Source organism: Gobio gobio (genome assembly GCF_949357685.1).
Source record: "Gobio gobio genome assembly, chromosome: 6".
In the NCBI taxonomy this organism is placed as follows: Eukaryota; Metazoa; Chordata; class Actinopteri; order Cypriniformes; family Gobionidae; genus Gobio; species Gobio gobio.
Window position 1 is genome coordinate 21135039 of NC_137102.1, and position 20283 is coordinate 21155321.

Here is a 20283-nt window from a genome sequence, read left to right on the forward strand (position 1 = left end):
TTAAATTGAAGTTTGGTTTGGGGAAGCAGGGGTGCTTTTAAACTTTGACCATGTCCTTGGTGATAAAACTCACATGGAACCTGTTTTTTTTTCCCTGAATGAATCCACACCACGTGCCATTTAAAATATATAATCAGAAAAGCAATTTGACTCACTTTTTTTGTAAAAGTTTAAATGTTAGATTTCTAAAAGATACTTTTAAATGTGTTTTTGCTGTTTCTGGTGCTTATCGAACACCCAACAATGAAAAGCAAACATAACTTCATGCAAACTTGTTTTTCTGAAGTACCTATTTGTATTGCGGAAATCCAGTTCAACTACCAGTGGTCAGCAATATGAGGGATGCTTGCAAACACTTTGATCAAGAGTGAGTAGAATATTTACTAATATGTTATTCTATGGCCAATGTTTGCCCTTCATTTCCTTTTAAGAAAGAACTTCAAACCTTTACCATAGTCTCTTTTAATTTATTAACAGCAATTCAACAATCAATACAGACATTAAAATGGATTTTGAAACCTGTTGTCAATCTCAGAACTAAAACCTACACAGGACTGTGAGAGAAAAATATGACCATATTTGTTAATTTAACAACTAAATTACATAAATATAGATGATGCTCTTGTTTTTTTTATTTGTTTATTTGCAAAACAAAATCTGCTATATGAGGTAAAATAATGGAAAACTAAAGAAGTAATTTGGTCATTGAGATATAAATATCTAGGTTTACATATTTACCCCAAAAATTCAACATAAAAATAAATTCATAAATCAGAACACCAGTTGATAAAAAACAAAAACAAAAAAAAACATTTAATGATGCTTTTATTAAACTGCTGTTCTTACCATCAGAATATGACAGAATATTTTAACAGTGGGCAACACAAATACTATGAAACTGCGATTTTTGAACATTTTCAAAAATAAATATTTATGAGGAAAAGGAAGGCACGTGAAAAGCCTTTCACTGTCAGATGCTATAATATCTCAGTGTTAGAGAATGCCATTCTAGAATAATTTATTCAGAAGCTGCAGTTTATAGTGCTCCATTAGCAGAAAAATTAAAAATCATATATCGGCTTTCTCATTGAATGATTCTAAAAACTACACTTGATCCGGAAAACCGAGGATTAAGACTACCCGTAATAACCTCTAATAATATTTAAAAGGGAGCTATTATGACCTTTTTAAAATTCTTAATTTTGTTTTTGGTGTCTACTAAAATACAATTTCATGATTGATAAAAAAAGCCTTATTTTTCTAATATTTTACATTATTGCAGCACCTTTTTTCCAGTCTGTCAGTAATACTCTGTTTAGTTCCTGTCTCTAAGCCCTTTGGAATATTGTGACAAATACTTTCTCGTAAGAAAACTCAGGACTACAATCGAGCCGTTTCAAGGAGTTCAGAAACAGTTACTGGTATAGAGAATAACTCCCTTTGGAGTGACTTTGTGACCTTTTTAATGCTCAAACAGCAACATTACACACTAAAGAAAGTTCAACATTGAGGAAAAAAAAGCATAACATGATCCCTTTAAAGGCCTTTGTGAATTGTGTCCATTCAACCATTCACCCTACATCTTCCTCTGTGTGTCCGAGGAGGAACTGTTTTTAGTTCTAGTCGTCATTGGCTGCGTTCCATTCAACCTCTGGGTCATCATCTAAACGCAAAATGAGGTATGACAACAGCTGGAATATGTTCTGCCACAGGAGCAGGAACACATATACGTAGAAGTCACTGACGTCAATCTGACAGTGGTCACCTGCAAAGCTCATCTCGCACACGCACTGGAACCTGTTGATCAGGTTACGGCAGAAGCCTCCATTAAGGCAGGGGTCAGATGCACATTCATCCAGCTCCAGCTCGCACCTGTCAAAGAAAATCAGTCATCTCAGATGGAGAGATTGACACAGTGAAGGGCAGTGCTATAAGGACATCTGATGGCACATTACAAACAGTAGGCAGAAAAACTAGATTTTCCATTAAGTCTGATTGCTGAAACAAATAATAGCACACTTCTCATCCATGAGCTGCCCTTTGTAGTGTTATTTATGTCTGCAGTACAAATAGTGCAGGACAACGGTAGTTATGTGCCAGAGTTTAACTGTCACCCCCCTTTTTGAGAATGGACATGAAAATGCTCTATCCAAACCTAAATGGATGTAATTCAAGACCTAAGTTTGGTCATGTTTTAAAGAAGTCACTCAGCAGAATATTGCTGAAATGAAAGCACTTCAAAAATTAATGTATGGAAGTTTAAATTTACTGTAAATCACATGTACTGTACTAAATATTTTGTATTTTATATATTTTACAAAATATATTTTACTATTAAATTACTATAAAATTAAAGCCATATGTCTGACCAAGTTGCGTTCCAAATTTGAAGTTGATATCACAAAAATGGAAGTTCCCATGATTTTTTGTTTAGGCGTAATACCAAAAATAGCCACCGGATGACCTACACATTCCTTTGAATTTTTTTGAATGCATTCTGCTGTAACAAATTAATACATTTCTGTCCAAATATCACTTCTATCACAAAATATGGAACCTTGAGACTCATACCTTTCCGACGATATGTGTTTTGTCAAGATTAGAAAAAGTTTTGATTATAAATTATGAAACATGACGGCGCCCAATAGAGGAGCAGCTCGCTAAAAGAATTGAGAGTACCGTTTCTATGGTAACGTAACATCCAATTTTAAAACGGTTTTCACAGGATGAGTTTGTAAGCTTTCGAATGATACCTAATTTATGATAATACTAAAATATGTGATATAAAATTGTGATGAAGATATTTTAGAGGATAATATATATTATCCTTTTTAGAGCATAATATTATTTTATATATTTTTAAGGACAAATACTAGAATATGTTTTATTATGAACCTTTAGCATGAAAACCAAAGTTTCAATGATTAAAAGTATGTGTATCGACTTTTTGTGACAAAGGTCACAACTCAAACTCCTGTTATGATGTAGATTTTTTGAGGTGCACTCCTGTCATAAATTAATCTATAACTGTTCCTACATAATTTTTTAATAAAAAACAGTGGTAAACTATCTATTTAGGAGTCAGACCTTTCCAAAGATATATAGTTTGAAATGTTTAGGATTTAATTGTTATGTAGTGAAGTAAACATAGGAGTCAGTGGAAAGGGTTTTAATACTTAGGGCCCTATTTTAACGATCTGAAACGCAAGTGTCAACGCGCGAAGCGCAAGTAACTTTGTGGGCGGGTCTCGGCGCTGTTGCTATTTTCCTTGCGGGATAAATGGCTCTTGCGCCCGGCGCAAATCTAAAATGGGTTGGTCTGAAGTAGCTTCATTATTCATAGGTGTGGTTTGGGCGTAACGTGAATAAACCAATCCGAGCGTCATCCAACATTCCCTTTAAAAGCAGGTGCGCAAGTTCCATTATGGATTGCTATTATTATGGCGTATTTACCAGGCGCACGCCAGGAGCGGTTCACAGCCGAGGAGACTGATGTTCTTTTAAGAGCAGTGAAAGACAGAGAAGTGAAGTTGTAATGTTGTACATTATGGTAAAGGTGATTTCACAGTCTTTTTTTTTCAGTCTTTCAGTTTTTTCAGTTTTTCAGTCGATTTTTTTTCCCTGGTTCTTGACGGACAAACCAATTTGTCAGATGTCCTTATATACATATATGTCTTGCCACTATTGGGCAAACAGGTCTTATCCTTAATTATTACAATTAGCCTGAATCATTTGTAAGCTAGATTTATGCCTATTTTTTCACATCTTCATGGCACACCACAATGATTTCCGTCATCTCATGTGTTAATATTTTTTTAGTGTAACAATTTATGATTTGCAAAAATAACTGTTGCATCTGTGTAGATTACATGAGCAAAGTGTATGCGCGTTGTGCACGCTATACATTATGGTCAAGCATGCGCCCTTAAAATAGCATAATGAACAACGCGCAACGCGCCACTGACTTTAGACTAGGTTTTTTCTGGTCAGTGGCGCAATTGTTTAATGGAACAGCAAAATAGCACCAGGGATTGTTTGCGCCGGAACACGCCTCCTTTTTTGCGCTGAACCGCCCAGGGAGCGCAAGTTCATTCACTAGTTTAGCGACGTGCTTCTGTGGAGGGAAAAGCGCGCTTTGCGCGGGTGCAAAATAGGAATGACACATGCGTCGGTGTACAAAGTCAATTGCGCTGGGTGCAAGATAGGGCCCTTAGAGTTAGGGATTTATTCAAGTGTTACAAATAATAATTAGCTTTGCTCTAGCTAAGGTGGCATTGAATGCACCCAGCATTCACTACCGTTCAAAAGTTTGGGGTCAGTAAGATTTTTTAAAAGTAAATTTCACCTATTCACTGTGGTATCAGACATTGAACCTATTGAACCTCTGTGGTTTAATATACTTACCATTGTCCAGCGAATCCAGGTTGACATTCACAAGTATCCTCTACAGAGGAGCAATTCCCACCATTGAAGCAACTATAGTTCCATCTCTCATTGCCACAGAAAGACACGGGAAGCTTAGGGTATCTAGAGAAAAATGTGATAAAAGGATAAGCATCTTTATTTTAGACTTAGTACAGTTCTATTAATACTTAAGGCCTGTTCACACCAAGAACGATAACTATAACGATAACTGTCTTAGCATCCACACCAATGCACAATATCTTTATATGGTTTATTATAAACGCACACTGCAGTTATGTTGTCTGCTGCTTTAAATGCTCAAGCTCTTTAAAGCAGGAGGGATTCTGATTGGCTGATCAATGTATTTATTTAATGTGATTCCAACAATAGTGTTCCTCTGTTCCGTTATTGTTATAGTTGTGGTGTGAACTCTGCTATACGTTACATTTAGAGTAATTTTAAAACTATGTCTTTATTGTTATAGTTAACGTTCTTGTTGTGAATGGGTCTTTATTTTAATTTCTAAAGCATAATAAAGCAAAAAGTAACAATTCGGGGCAGCCAACCTTAACATATAGCATACTCTAAATGTTTACTTTAAGTTACACATTAAACTAGCAGACACATGACTGAGATTTTATAGACCATATCCCTTGTAACTTTGAATGCAAAAAAAAAAAAAAATAACCCATTGGAGTCAAAGAAGCGGCCTATATTTTTCTAGCCAATCAGAAACTCCCTCTGACGTCAATTACTTTGCTTGTTCGGGTTTGCTGACATTGGTTGGCAGGGGTTTTCATACATGTGGATGCCAAGGACCCCAAATATGATCATCCCCTTGTGAGGGACCATTCCTAACATGTAAAAGAAGCTATACATTTAAAAAAATCAATGGTCAAAACAGTAATAGTAACAACATAGTAATAGTGGTATTATAAAAAACAACATATTGTACCCTAAATTAAATAATTGCCTTTTACATAGAGTGCAACAGTTGGGTTCTGGAAACTTTCTCCATAGGGAAATTGTTTTTTAATGATAAATGTTAATAGACAGACCTATCATTCAGGGGTTGTTAATCGATAGTATATCCTTTTGTTAAAGCCATCTGTTCGCATTATTTCTTACTTTAAAAATAATCGTGTTTAACAGTGAAGTCATGTTGAAAAACCACATTACCCATAATGGTGTATAGAAAATTCCACCAATCAGAGCTCTTTAGCTCCGCCCACTCCCATGAAGCACCAATGATATATATATATATATATATATATATATATATATATATATATATATATATATATATATATATATATATAGCACCAATGAGACCAATGAGATATATATATATATACATCTCAAGCATATATATATATATATATCTCAAGCACCAATTAGATATATTATATATATATATATATATATATATATATATATATATATATATATATATATATATATATATATATATATATATATATATATATATATATATATATATATATATATATATATATATATATATATATATATATGCATAATTTTCAATAAACTTTGAATAATTAGTTTTATATTTCACCATCATTTTATTATGTAATTTGCTTCATGGAATTGTAGTTGCTACAACAAAGACTTTAAAAAAAATGTAATAAGTACATATTTTTTATTTTCTTTGAAATCTTCCACAGATTGAATATCTTTCCGACCTCAAAAACCTAATGGCTTAAAGAATTTATATTGTAAGAACTCACGTAAACCTGTCGATATACCATGGAAGTTCTGGAACTCTCTCCCTGAAATAGAAATGGAATTTAACACGCAAATATCTAAGAATGTCAACATTTCAAGATATTGCTGAATATCTCATGTGTCGAGAGATGCATTGGAGGAGAGAGCATGGTAAATATCTTCACCTGCAGAGAGGTCCTGTTGTGTTTCTCGGACAGAGACATGCATAGCGTTTCAGTCCTCTTAGGCATGTTCCGCCATTGCTGCACTTGTGGTGGGCGCATACGTCCACCTGCATTTCACAGTGTCGGCCGGTGTGCCCTGCATCACACGAGCACTCGTAACCTGCTGACACCACTCTGCAGGCTCCGTGAACACAAGGGTTTGAGGCACAAGTGTCTAGAGTGAATTCACAGCGTTGGCCATCCCAGTCAGATGGGCAATGGCACTTGAAAATGTCGAACAGATCTTCACAAACTCCTCCATTTTGGCAAGGGTCAGGCTCACAGACATTAGATCCCCAGCAGCCAAAGTAGGGTGTCGCAGAGGTTCTCAGAAAGTGCTCTTCCTGGGGCCTGGGAAGGTTCATCTCCATGTCGATGTAATATGGCAATGCAAGGCCCCCAATCTCCACCAAACCAAGACAGCCAGCAAAGTTGCCCTCCGAATTGGGTCCCAAACCACCTAACATGATGTCCACATCTTCTCTCAGGAAATCCAGATCTTCTGAGACTGTAAAGGAGATAGAGGGTTTCTCCCACTGCTCATCCAGAATCATTCTCCATCTGGATGACTGTAAGGCTGGGCTGTCCATGCTGAAGTCTGCCCTGTGCCACTGTCCATCACTAACCAGGTCCAAACTGTGTATATACACATAGGAGGTTTGCTTTTCCCCCAGCTCTAAAACCATATGTCCATCCTGGATGGAAATGGTAATAAATTGAGAATCCCGCTCAGCATGTAGTAGAGTCGCGTTGTGCTGCCTGGTACGGAAATGTATTGAAATGCTGCTGAGGTATCGCTTTATTTTTCCATTGCCACGATAGGTGATTATGTGGCTGTCACTTTGGAGGCTGACATTGACCACACCTGTAAAGTGGGCAGGAAAGAAGCATCAATCAACTCTTTGCTCTAGTGTTCTTGCTTTTTCTATTATGTATTTTTATATTTAACTTTTTTTTAAACACAAACAGAAAATAAAAAGATCATCTATTTCACCAAAGCTCTTTCATTGCAAATATATAAGTATTTTTACCCAAATTCTGATTAAAAATTCTCCTTTTCATATATGTGGCAAGCAGGGCGGGGCCGAGAGTCGTGGCAACAGAGCAAGGCCGGTGGTACGTTTGCAAATGAGCGTCACCTGCGCACCACATCGGTCTCAAGTCTCACGGAGGAGCTCCAGAGGGATAAAAGGAAGAGCAACAGCAGTGCAAGATGAGAGAGGACCAGACCTGGACTATTTATATTGTGTCTTATTATGTTTATATGCAGCAGTTGTCCATGAGGGGCTGCCGCTTTACTTTCGTTTTGTTGTTTGTTTATTGCAATTTTTCACCTTCAGCACTACTTGCTGTCGAAGCAAGCCTCTGCAGTAGACCAAATGTACCTTGCAGCTCACAGCTCGCAGCTGACTCAACGCTTTTCCCCTGTGGATTTGTGTAAAAATGACATTGGCAGCTTTAAATACAAAGGAGTGATTGGACTCCATGCAGGACTCACCCCCTACCACAAGGAGCCAGGTAATGTTAAGGGCCTGGCCTGAACTTGTCATAAACCCAGTTTGGATGGCTCAGCCCTGGAAGTGCCTACCCACAGCCGCATGGATGAATGGTTCCTGCAGCCAGGGCGCCATCAGCCAGCCCCCCAGCAGGAACCGACCCCATTCGTTCATGATGAACTTACCACTTGTGGCACACCCCATTGTTAACAGAAGTGAAAGAAACTCTGCGGCAAGTGCTCTCCTTTCAAGTGTTTCAAGTCAAACTCCTCCACACTATGGATGAGTCTGGCCCAGACACTGCTGCTTTCAAGGAGTAGCACAGCGCAACCGACCCCACTCTGTACGCTACTAAGACAATGGCCCAGTCAATGGCCTGTTTAGTGGTGCTCAAAGCACCACCTATGGTTAAACTTGTAAGCAGCGCTTCCGACCAGCTAAGCGCTTCCCATTTCGATCAGCCCAAGCTGTAACTGATGCTTTGGGCACAAGTAGGAGGAGGCAAAGTCTCGCCAAGGCCTGGCCACCCTCAAAGCAACCATGTGTTCCCCTCCCAAACCTCTGTTCAGTTCCAGGCATTGGAGGCACTGTGTTTTTTGTTGGTACTGGGTCCACCCCACTAGTGGTATGCACGCCCTGACCTCCATCCTCAGTAAAAGCGAGTCAAATAAAAAACAAACACCTTCACACATCCTGCTGCAAGCATCAACCAGACTTGCCATTCCTGCCATGTCAATTGAGTTTTAGAGACAATAAAAAAGGGGTTACTCACTCCAATTCACTCGCAATATACAGTCCTACCATTCGGACTGGCCCCACACAGATCTCTGCTCCTCAACCATCTAGAAAGTCTGGGGTTCAGGATCATCTTGAGCAAGAGCTTGCTGTTCCCCAGCCAACACATCACATTCCTGGGGGCAGTATTCGATTCATCCCTGAAAATTCAGAAGTTAGCGACGGCATTCAGAACACTGAGTAACCTCCACTTTAAAACGTTTCAGGAGCTACTGGACCTCATGGCAGCAGCCTCCTCAGTAGTTCCCTTGGGCCTATTACATATGTGGCCACAACAACACTAGTTGAAGGCCTGCGGCCCACCTTGAGCATGGCGCGAGGGCCGCATTATTCTCAGGGTGACCCATGGCTGCACCAGAGCCCTGGTTCACTGGAAATACCCCCATCTGTGTCAGATGAGATTGGAGCTGGGCTCAGTTTCCAGAAGGAAAGTAGTCGTGACAGACACCTCCAAGATTGGTTGGGACACCCTGTGCAACCGAGACTGGTTGAGGCACCCTGTGCGAAGGCAGGCCAATGTTGGGCTGGCACATCAACTGCCTGGAAATGATGGCAGTACTTCTGGCCTTCAGGAGTTCAGCACCATGTCTTGTCTGGTCGGACAACATGACAGTGGTAGCCAATATAAATCACCAGGGGGTCTCAGGTCTCATCTGCTGAACAGACTGGCGTGCCGCCTCCTCCTGTGGGCACAGAACAATCTCCGCTCAGTGAGAGTGATACATGTGCTGGGCTCCATGAACACCGGAGCAGATATTGTATCCTGGAACGGACCTCCTCTGGGGTAGTGGAGACTCCACCCCCAGGTGGTCTGCATGATTTGGAGAATTTTAGCCAAGCAGAAGTTGACCTCTTTGCATCGAAAGAGAACACCCACTGCCAGATATTCTTATCGAAGGAAAAGGATGCATTAGCCCACAGGTGGCCCTCTATTATGCCTTATGCCTCATACCCACAGGCCCCGGTCCTGAAGCCGAGACTGCCTTATTGGACACATAAGGCATAAGGTCCCTGACTCTAGTGGCCCTTGTCATCCAGCACCCCCAGGCTACAGCCTCGCAGGACGGCAGTGCATTCCCCATATGCATAAGAAAAATTGACACAATGCAAGTGAACTGTGTCGAAAGGGAATGCTCTGGTTACTTACGTAACCTTGGTTACATATGCTTGAGTCAACGCATATGTAACCAACTAGGCTTCAAAATTCAGAGAAAACAGTTTCCCCTATATGCGTCAGAAACATTGATGAAATGCTCGTTCCCGGAACCTTAGTAACCGGAACGTTATGTTCACATGAATTTTCCAGGTCATCTCAAATTAAACCAAAAGGGATTTATAGGATCCTATAGGTGCTACCAGTTTCAGCAGTTATGAATAAACAGGCCCTTTTTTCCCTTTTACCTCCCTGAGTACCATATTCAATTTCTTTAAGATCATGTGTGCATGTCATTAACACGCTCCAATGCACCATCTCAGGGCAGAAGCATATGGCATGGCAAATCCAACAAAGGATAATCTTTCGAGGCTTTCATAAATCCTCTAGTATAGCTACACATGACAATTATCAATTATATAACTGAACTGAGGATAGGTTCCATACATGTATTAATGATTTTTACCGCTTTTATTTAGAAAAATAGTTCAGATAAGGACAACTGCTCTTGGAACATTTACATATTTATACTTACATTCAAAACCCTGACTGTGGGCTTGACACATGGCAGTGGAGGGACATGGAGACAACTCGCACCACTTGACTTCCTCACAGCGTTGCCCTGCCGTATTGGGTGGGCAACTGCATGTGAAATCATCCCACATGGAGTAGCACACACCTCCATTCAAGCAGGGATTGATCTAGAAGAGATACTCACAATCATTACTTACAGTACATAGTTTCCCTTTAAACAATCAAGATTCATTCACATACTAAATAAAATACTGAAGAAGACTCAGTTTCCTTCAATTTCACTTAATATTTGTTTTTTGTTTTTTATAGCTTCTCAAACTGCTGTCAGAAAAATAGTCTAAAGCATCTTCCTGAATTACAAACACTGTGAATTATGTAATAATCCATAATATATGAATAAAAGGATTCATTATATTATATTTACAAAATAGTTAAACAAAGTTAAGCAAATTTCTAAAAAGGTTTGGTTCAAGAATTATTCCAGAATTATGAATTTTTTTAATGATGTGATAATTCATATATGACAATTTATCAAAGTATTCATATTATTTGAAGTTTACAAAATATTCAAACATATTAAACATATTAAGGAGGTTTAGCAACTTTCTAAAAAGGTTTGGTTGAAGTCAAGTATCATTATTCCAGAATTTTAGATATTTTGAATGGTGTGATAATTCATATTTTTTGAATATTTATGCAACTTTTGCGTATTTCTAAAATTTAAATGTACACATTCTTTATGGTGAAACTGTCTGAATATCTTTTCTCCCATGCCTGTCCATTATTATCAGCCTAATGGCAAATAAAAGCAAAACTATTAGAATAGAACTAAAATACTATTAGGCCTACTGGTCACTTTTTATGTCAACCAGACCAACCGTTCCTGTCAACTGGATATTTTATTAGCCAGAAAAAGCTGCAAACTGGACCACACTTTATAGTAGTACCGCAATAGATCTGTAAATGTAGCTTACACTGCAAGAATCGTCGCCAGTACAGCCGCGTGTGACTTTCAGAGAGCTCTGGAGCCTGTAGGAGCTAACCGGGACACTAACTGGGTAGAACTGCAGGCGTCTGCTATTTATACGCAGGTCTTGGATACAGCCCTTAAAGTAGCCCCCAAAGGCTAGTGATGCACGCCGATCCGGTAAGCCTCCCACATATACTGCATCCCCAGCCTGGACCAGCACACGGCGGATAGGGACGTGTCCTTGGCTCTTAGCAGACGTAAACAGGGATAGGGATTCTGGTTCCACCAGCACAGTTATGAGATGAAAGTGGCCATCGTTCACTGCTTCCCTTCCTAACAGGCTTTCAAAGTTGTTGATTTGAACTTTGACCTTTCCATCCTCTAACCAGACACGGAGATACTGACTGGTACTGTTGGAGAGGACAAGGAGCAACCCCTGGGAGCGGCGTGTGCGAACGAACATGGACACGGTAATGCTGTCATCTGGGTTGTCCTCCACCGTGAAAATAGCGTAGCTCTCCAAATCTTCATTTCCAAACCTGGCAGCCACATATTCTACCAAATAAAATAGATCAAATATAAAATGTGTGCAATTTTAATAATATGTAACAAACAAAGTCAAGTATAACAAAATTTTACATTTCTAAATATAAAGTTATAATTATTAATATTTTTTCAAAATATATTGTTATTATTATTGTTATTATTAGCAGTATTATTATTATTGCTGTTAATAATAATAATATCAAATCAGATATAACTTGACTATAATTTAATATTTATAAATAGACTTATAATTATTAATATTATTCAAAATATATTAATATTGTTGTTTTAATGATAATAATAATAATAATACTAATAATAATAATAATAATAATAATAATAATAATAATAATAATAATAATAATAATAATAATAATAATAATAATAATAATAATAATTTCAAATCAAATATAACAAGATGGAACATTTCCAAATTTCAATTTATAATTTGTAAATATTGTGTTGATGATGATGATGATGATGATGATGATGATGATGATGATGATGATGATGATGATGATAATGATAATAATAATAATAACAATAACCATAATAATCCAAATAAAACATGACATAGTCAAATAGAAGAAATTAGAAATAATTATTACTGGTATTATTATTATTATTAATTATTATTATTATAAATACATTTATTATTATTATTAGAAGACAAACAGTCAAATATAACAAAATTTTATATTTCTAAATATAGTTATAATTATTCATATTATTCAAAATATATTATTATTGTAATTATTATCATTATTATATACGTTTTAACATTATTTTAAATATAGTGTTATTAATACTGCTAATAATAATCCTTCAAAATAAAATGTGACAAACAAAATAATTGTTTATTGGAAATAATTATTATTACAACCACAACAATAATAATACAAATATATGTATAATAAAAAAAATATAATTATATTATAAATATTAATGATTAATATAATTATACAGTTATTATTAATATATTGTTATTATTATTGTGGTTGTAGTAGTAATAATAATAATACAATTATGACCAAATGTTTCAATACATTTGTTCTGTAGCCTACCTATTCCTCACACTCAAATATTTGTTTTCCTCACTGACAAAGGTTTCAAATAAATAATTGATGACAACTTTCTTGGCAGAATAGGTCTTATTTAAAGTTTGCATGGATTAAATACGCCTGTTTCTATCACGTTTCTTTAATCCACAGTTCAGGTGTGTCTGATTTTCTTGGCAGTCCTTCTGCTTTGGCATGTGTGTGTGCGTCAGTGTATGTCTGGGTGTTTGTAGATGGCTGTTTTATTTAGTGCTCTAATCTCATTCTATGTCTTGGGACTAAATTTGACCCTCTGAGGGCAGCTAAATTTAGTTTCTTTGCTAAGCAGTGACAATGTTGTGGAGATAAATGGTGATCTGGAAAGATGAATGTTCTTTTTAAATTATTTAAAACTGTATCTTGGTTTAAGCAGAAATAGGCTATTAGGATTTGTAGCTCATCATTTACTCACCCTGATGAGTTTCTTTCTTCTGTTGAACACAGAAGAAGATATTTTGAAGAATGTTGGTATCCAGACCGTTGACGGTAGCCATTGACTTCCATAGTATTAGCAGTGTTCAACAGAAGAAAGAAACTCATACAGGTTTGGAACAACGTAAAGGTGAGTAAATGAAGACATCATTTTCATTTTAGGGTGAACTATCCCTTTAAGTCACACTTAAGAATGTGTAAATGTTATTGCATATATGAAAATAAAAGACAATTATTTTAAAGCAAGATAGCACAAGCACACCTTTTACTTTGCATTACATTTAACAAAGAAGTTTGTGTGTTAGATTATATATTTTCAAAAGAACACTTTCAGGTTTCAACATTAATGGATCAAGTTCATATGTGATGAACGGACAACTGATTGAACTTGAGGAGAAATGACTTCATACATCCACTAAAAATCACTGCAATACCAAAAACGACATTGCAAAGTAAAGTCAGTTCTGCGAAAGAAGAATTTGTTTGCATTTTGTATCTACTTTAATGACATTCATACAATTTAAAATGTGAGTTAAAGAGATAGTTCACCCAAAAATGAAAATTACCCATGATTTACTCACCCTCAAAGCCATCCTAGGTGTATATGACGTTCTTCTTTCAGACGAATACAATCGGAGTTATATAAAAAAATACCCGTGCTCTTCCAAGCAATGGTAGTAAATGTCAGCCAAAAAAAGTGCATCTATCCATTATAAAAGTAATCCACATGGCTCCGGGGGGTTAAAAAAGGCCTTCTGAAGTGAATCGATGGGTTTGTGTAAAAAAACATCCATATTTAAAACTTTATAGAGTAAAATATCTAGCTTCCGGAGGATAGCCTTCCATATTCAACTTAAAGGGTTAGTTCACCCAAAAATGAAAATTCTGTCATTAATTACTTACCCTCTTGTCGTTCGACACCCGTAAGACCTCCGTTCATCTTCGGAACACAAATGAAGATATTTTAGTTGAAATCCGATGGCTCAGAAAGGCCTCCATTGGCACAATGCACTTTACACGCTCAAAACGTCGTTACAACGTCCATCTCACTACAGTGGTTCTACAATAACTTTATGACGCGACAATAATAGTTTTTGTGCGCAAAAAAAACCTAAATAACGACTAATATAGTGATGACCAATTTAAAACTCTGCATCATGAAGCTTCGAAGCGTTATGAATCAGTGAGTCGATTCAGCGGTTTTGATCGCCAAAGTCACGTGATTTCAGCAGTTTGGCGGTTTGACATGATTCGACAATGTTTTTTTTGACACACAAAAACTATTCTCGCCACTTCATAAAGTTATTGTAGAACCACTGTAGTGAGATGGACTTTGTAACGACGTCTTTAGTACCTTTTATGGGTCTTGAGAGTGTAAAGAACATTGTGCCAATGGAGGCCTTTCTGAGCCATCGGATTTCAACTAAAATATCTTCATTTGTGTTCCAAAGATGAACAGTGAGGTCTTACGGGTGTCGAACGACATGAGGGTAAGTAATTAATGACAGAATTTTCATTTTTGGGTGAACTAACCCTTTCAGAAGAAAGTGTAACGCCTCTCGTAATTCAAAACGCTTAAGCGCAGAATCTCATTGAGCCCCATGTTAAAATGCCCAACTTTACAGCTGAATAAAACATGTTTACAGCCTGGTACAAATTGTGGTTTTGGTCTATACAGCTAATTTTACCCTTCATGACAACTGTGAGGGGGGTGAATTTTTTTATAACTCATTCGTTTACATTATATAAAGCCTTAAAGTTGTGCATAATTAAGGGCGTGGCCACTTGACGAATGACAGGTGGATACCCATTTATCTGCTGTCTGTTATTCATCGTGTCAGTTCAGCTCCGCCCACGTCCTGCCTTTTTGCCCATTTTCTGTTATCCGGGAGTGACACGCCAGGATGGCAACGGCCAGCTCGTCCCTACTTTACGCTTCAAAACTGCTCATCAGAATTCTATGGGTGACGTCACGGACACTACGTCCATATTTTTTTACAGTCTATGTTACTGATATAGAGAATAACTCCCTTTGGAGTGTTTTTGTGTTTTATAACTTTGCAGACCATTTTCATGCTCAAACAGCAACATTACACTCTAAAGAAAGTTGAAATTGTAAAAAAGCATAATAGGTCCTCTTTAAGTCTAAATCCACAATTGTGTTCATCCTATACGAAGTCCAACCCATAAACTAGAGTAGAATTCAAAAAACGATCATACCATCTAAACAGTTCTCGCCCTCATAAGGTCGATGGCATTCACAGCTAAAACTCCTCCATCCTGTCTTGACACATCTGCCTCTGTTCTGGCATGGGTTTTCCTTGCATTGGTCCCAGTCACTGCAGTCCTGTTTCACATGAAATTGCTTAATGGGAGCCCTCAGTCCCAATCCAGGCACCACCATGCGCGAATCCAACCACACATCCCGCATACATCCCAGAAAGCTTGAAGCAGTCCCTTGCTCTCCTCTTCCACCTATGTAGACATTCTGGATCACGGTCAACTCGGATAGACCTGAACCCAATTCGGGCTCTGCTTGATCTATCTGTACTTCCATGTTACAGGTGTCTCCAGGACAAGACGGGTCTCTAAGGCTCAGCCCAAACATGCTGTTGTGCAGTGAGGCCTTCACCGTGTGCCAGCGGCCATCAGAAACCATCGGCGGGAGCTCTAGAAGAAAGCTTTCAGTGTCCTGGGCTCTCTGCAATGTATGCCGTAGTCTTCCATTCACTAACTCCAGCGTAAGATGCTGATCTTCAACTTGGCACTGGAGCAGAGTGGCCACTTCCTGCAATGTGCGAAAACTCAGAGTGACATTCAAGGGTTCAAAAGCATTAGTGAGGGTGGTCTGGACCTGCATAAATCCACTTTCTTCAAAAGAGAAGGTGGTGGATGTCTGGCACTTTGTTCCAGTGAAGCCATCAGGGCAGATGCAGTTGTATCGATGTCGTCCTTTGTCCAAGTATGGATAGCAAGTGGCACCGTTCTGGCACCAGTGACGCTCACAGCCAAGCAGGACTATAGTACAGTACGGCCCCCCATAGAGGTGTCCATTATAGCTCTCTTGGGAACATTGACATTTGTATTGTCCATCCTGATTCACGCACACACCACCATTCAAGCACGGGTTTGTATCACACCCACTGGAGACTCCTGAGGCAGAGAAGAAACAAGTTTCAAGACTTTTCATGAACATAATCAACAAATACACTCTTAAAAATAAAGGTTCTTAAATGGTTCTTTGGCGGGGTGTATGGTTCCATGAAGAACCTTTAATATCCAAAGAACCTTTCCATTGCACAAAAGTTTCTTTGTAGTGCAGAAAGGTTCTTTAGACTTTAAAATGGTTAGAAAAAAAATGGTTCTTTAAAGAACCTTCCACAAAATGGTTCTTCAGGGAAACAAAAATGGTTCTTCTATGGCATCTCTGTGAAAACCCCTTTTTGGTTAATCCTGGCACCTTCATTTTTAAGGGTGTACTTCATATCTGACTTGGCGATATCACATTCACTCAAAAATGGAAATTATGTCATCATGTACTCATCCTTCATGTCGTTCCAAGCCTGTATGACCTTTTTCTGTAGAACACATGAGAAGATTGAACACTTTTGTTGCTGTTTTCATCCATACAATGAAAGACAGCAAGGTCCAGTGTTGTTTTGGACCCTATTGATTTTCATTGTATGGACAATGAGACATTTTTCAAACTATCATCTTCATGAGTCATGCATGTTTGGAAGGACATGAGGATAAGTACATGATAACAGAATATTTGTTGTTGGGTAAACCCCTTTACACAATTTGAGTGAAAAAGTAAAAAAAACAACCAAAAAAACAAGAAGAATTTCATAATTTCATAGTATTTGGTATGTTCTTTTGCTTTAATGACAGCATCACTGTAAAAAAAAACGTTCAGTTTGTCAGACAAACACTTTATTAGGTTGACTGAACTATTAAATGCACTGTAAAATCCAACAGTTGTTCTTACTAAGACTTTTTTAGTAAACTTTACTTAATGTCCAATAATTTGTTGACCTTACTTAAAACAAGTAAGTAATCTGAACTATTTGCATGCTATGCCTTCGTTACTTAGAAAACTCAAGTAAACATTACTTGACTGGTTTGAGTACCATTTTGCCAAAGCAAAAAAAAAAAAGCGGGTGGACGGGCGGACGGGCAAAGTTTCCTCCACTTCTTCTCACCATAATTGTGATTAGTGTTCCCTTTGGTTGGACACTTGGAACTTCATTCATCTTATAGTAATTAACTTCCTATTAATGCAGCAATGCAACAAGAAATTGATTTCAAAACAAGGGAAGTAATATATATTATATATATTTATATTTATATATATATATATAATAATATATATATTTTACTTCCCTTGTTTTGAAATCAATTTCTTGTTGCATTGCTGCATTAATAGGAAGTTAATTACTATATATATATGTGTAAAATTGTCCATTAATGATATAGAACATAACTATGTTTCATGTCAAATAATGACCTTTTAACATTTGTTTTGCTAATATTTATGACATAACCTTTTAATTGAGGTGATATAATCCCTCTATGTTTGTCACAATATCATTTGACCATGCTCGAGTGTGTCACACACACACTTCAACATTCAGCATGCAAAACACAACAATGGTAACAAGGATTTTTTTTTATTTTTCATTTTATTTTTTATTATTAATACGACCTTTACTATTTTACTTGCTGTCATTATTGGGGTTATACTGACAAAAGACAAATAGTAAAATAATGGCAAAAATAGTAAAACATTTACATTTACATTTACATTTAGTCATTTAGCAGACGCTTTTATCCAAAGCGACTTACAAATGAGAGCAATAGAAGCAACTACAACAGTCAGAGGCTACAGTATGCAAGTGCTGTAACAAGTCTCAGTTAATCTAACACAGAACACACAGGATTTTTTTATTTATTTATTTTTTTTTTTAAATAAATTAGACAGACAGAAAAATGAATAGAATGTTAGGTGCTATTCTTGATTGGTCAGGTGCTGCTGGAAGAGATGCGTCTTTAGATGTTTTTTGACGAAGCAAAAACGAAGCAATTAATTTATTCATGCCACAATGCACTCTGGGAGTACACTTCCTCAGATCCCAGATAGAATTAAGTTGACAAAACTTAAACGGTTTAAGTAAGAACAACTTAATGCAATTAAAAAGATAAGTGAAGTAATTAAACAGCGGTATTACTTCAAATTAAAGTATTTAGTCTTTTCAACTTAAAATAGTTATTGGAACGACTAATATCTTTAAATAAATTTAACTCAAGTTTATCAAGTAATCATTACTTAAATTTTTTAGGGCAACCACTTTCCTCAAATTTTTTAAGTAAACTCAACTTATCCGGTTTTAGAGTGTGTAGAAACAGTTCAAAATTAAATAAAACAACTTATAGTAGGCCATTAAGTGCGACCAACTTAAAACATTAAATCTGCAAAAAATTATGATCAATAAGTTATGACAACATATGTGCATTGCTTTAACTCATCAAAATAGGTAAAGCAATTCCATTCCAAGTTATACAAGATTCAACTCATTTTTAAAGTCAGTTTAATGTAATTTAAGTAGAAATGACTTAAACATCCAAGTTGATTGTACTTTAAAAAATTAAGGCAGCACTTTTTTTACAGTGATAGCATGTTTTTGCTTATTATGGCATACATATTTAAATTTTACAAAAAAATTAAAAATGTTCTACATCACTATTATAAAATGATTATTGAACTTTGATTCTTTGTTCTTTTTTTAATCGAAATTAATATATTATTTTTGATAAAAGAACAAACCAACTTTCATTAAGTTAAGATACAACAATAAGTATAATCAAAAAACTTTCTCAACTTATATATTTTTTTCATCTTTCATGCATTAACTGCAAAAGTCTGCGTAAAATCTGATGATCATGTTCTTCAGCATGATTTTAAAACCACCCAGAGAGCATCTTGTGCTTTGATCGAAGCAAGCCAATCACATAGCTACATCTCCAAGACTGTGAGGATTTATGCAAGAAAAGCGTTATGCATAGGACAGGTTTCCACAATGTCATTAACAATCTTATAACAATAACCTTCTACAAAAAGTAGGCTACAAACAAGTTAGTTTCTACTGTAATCCAGAACTATCCCACAAGATCAAATTGTTATTACCTGCATACAGAAACAGTATCATCCAGAAAGATATGGCCGCCCTTGACATGATTTTGGTTGTAAACAGACTAAACAGGCTCTGAAGTGGACAGGACAGCTTTGTAAAACACCATTACCGCCAGAGACTTCCTTAGCTCGTCTTCATTCATCTGTTTATAGGACTGACTGGCTTCTCAGTGGGTTCACTGCAAGCCTTGGGATTATGGTAATGCACTTACACGTGTAATGAACTGGTGTGAGGCCAGGGACAGGACAGGTCCCAACGGCTAATCTGAGAGACACACGCACTTTATGGAAATCAAATGCAGCTCTGATAAAACAGATCTGAATGCAGTTAACACATAACTCTAGTCTAATATAGCCATAATCCACAAACAGAAAAAAGTTACACACTCAAATTTATTTGATGGTTTAAGGTAGGCCCACAGAATGTTGTTTTGCAACAAAACAGCAGAGTGTGGATATTAGCCAATTGTTTCTTGTTTACGAAAAAAAAATGTGTTACCTGCTGCGAAAAAGGTGTGGATATGAAAAAATAGCCTTGAACAACGGAATCCTAGTGGAACGGGACTGAGAAATCCAAAATGAACGCAAAGCATCCAAAGGTTGACTGTAACTGTAAAGAAGCTAAAACATTGCTTAACATTTGGTCACTATATGGACTAATTACAATATAAAATGTGTTCAATAATAAATTATGTTCGAAATTTTGACTGTTTT

The 20283-nt window shown here is 36.9% G+C and overlaps 1 protein-coding gene and 1 long non-coding RNA gene across 3 annotated transcripts; one reads left to right on the forward strand and one right to left on the reverse strand.

Annotated features, from left to right (window-relative positions):
• Positions 1-449: 449 nt before the first annotated feature.
• On the reverse strand, positions 450-19741 carry LOC307128216 (protein crumbs homolog 1-like). 2 transcript variants are annotated; one of them, XM_079819915.1, is made up of 9 exons: positions 19564-19730; positions 15600-16532; positions 11309-11859; positions 10336-10501; positions 6318-7221; positions 6156-6197; positions 4405-4527; positions 1766-1872; positions 450-1663 (listed from the first exon to the last, which is right to left on the reverse strand). In XM_079819915.1, the coding sequence occupies exons 1-9, from the start codon at positions 19610-19612 to the stop codon at positions 1620-1622; spliced, it is 2919 nt and encodes a 972-aa protein (XP_079676041.1). In that variant the 5' UTR covers positions 19613-19730; the 3' UTR covers positions 450-1619. The 2 variants fall into 2 exon arrangements, with proteins under 2 accessions (XP_079676041.1, XP_079676040.1); XM_079819914.1 differs by having other exon boundaries at positions 450-1872; positions 19564-19741.
• LOC307128218 lies at positions 11558-20050 on the forward strand. Its single transcript, XR_013816753.1, has 3 exons — positions 11558-11774; positions 15944-17343; positions 18780-20050. It is a non-coding gene; the product is annotated as an uncharacterized lncRNA (long non-coding RNA).
• The last annotated feature ends 233 nt before the right edge of the window (positions 20051-20283 follow it).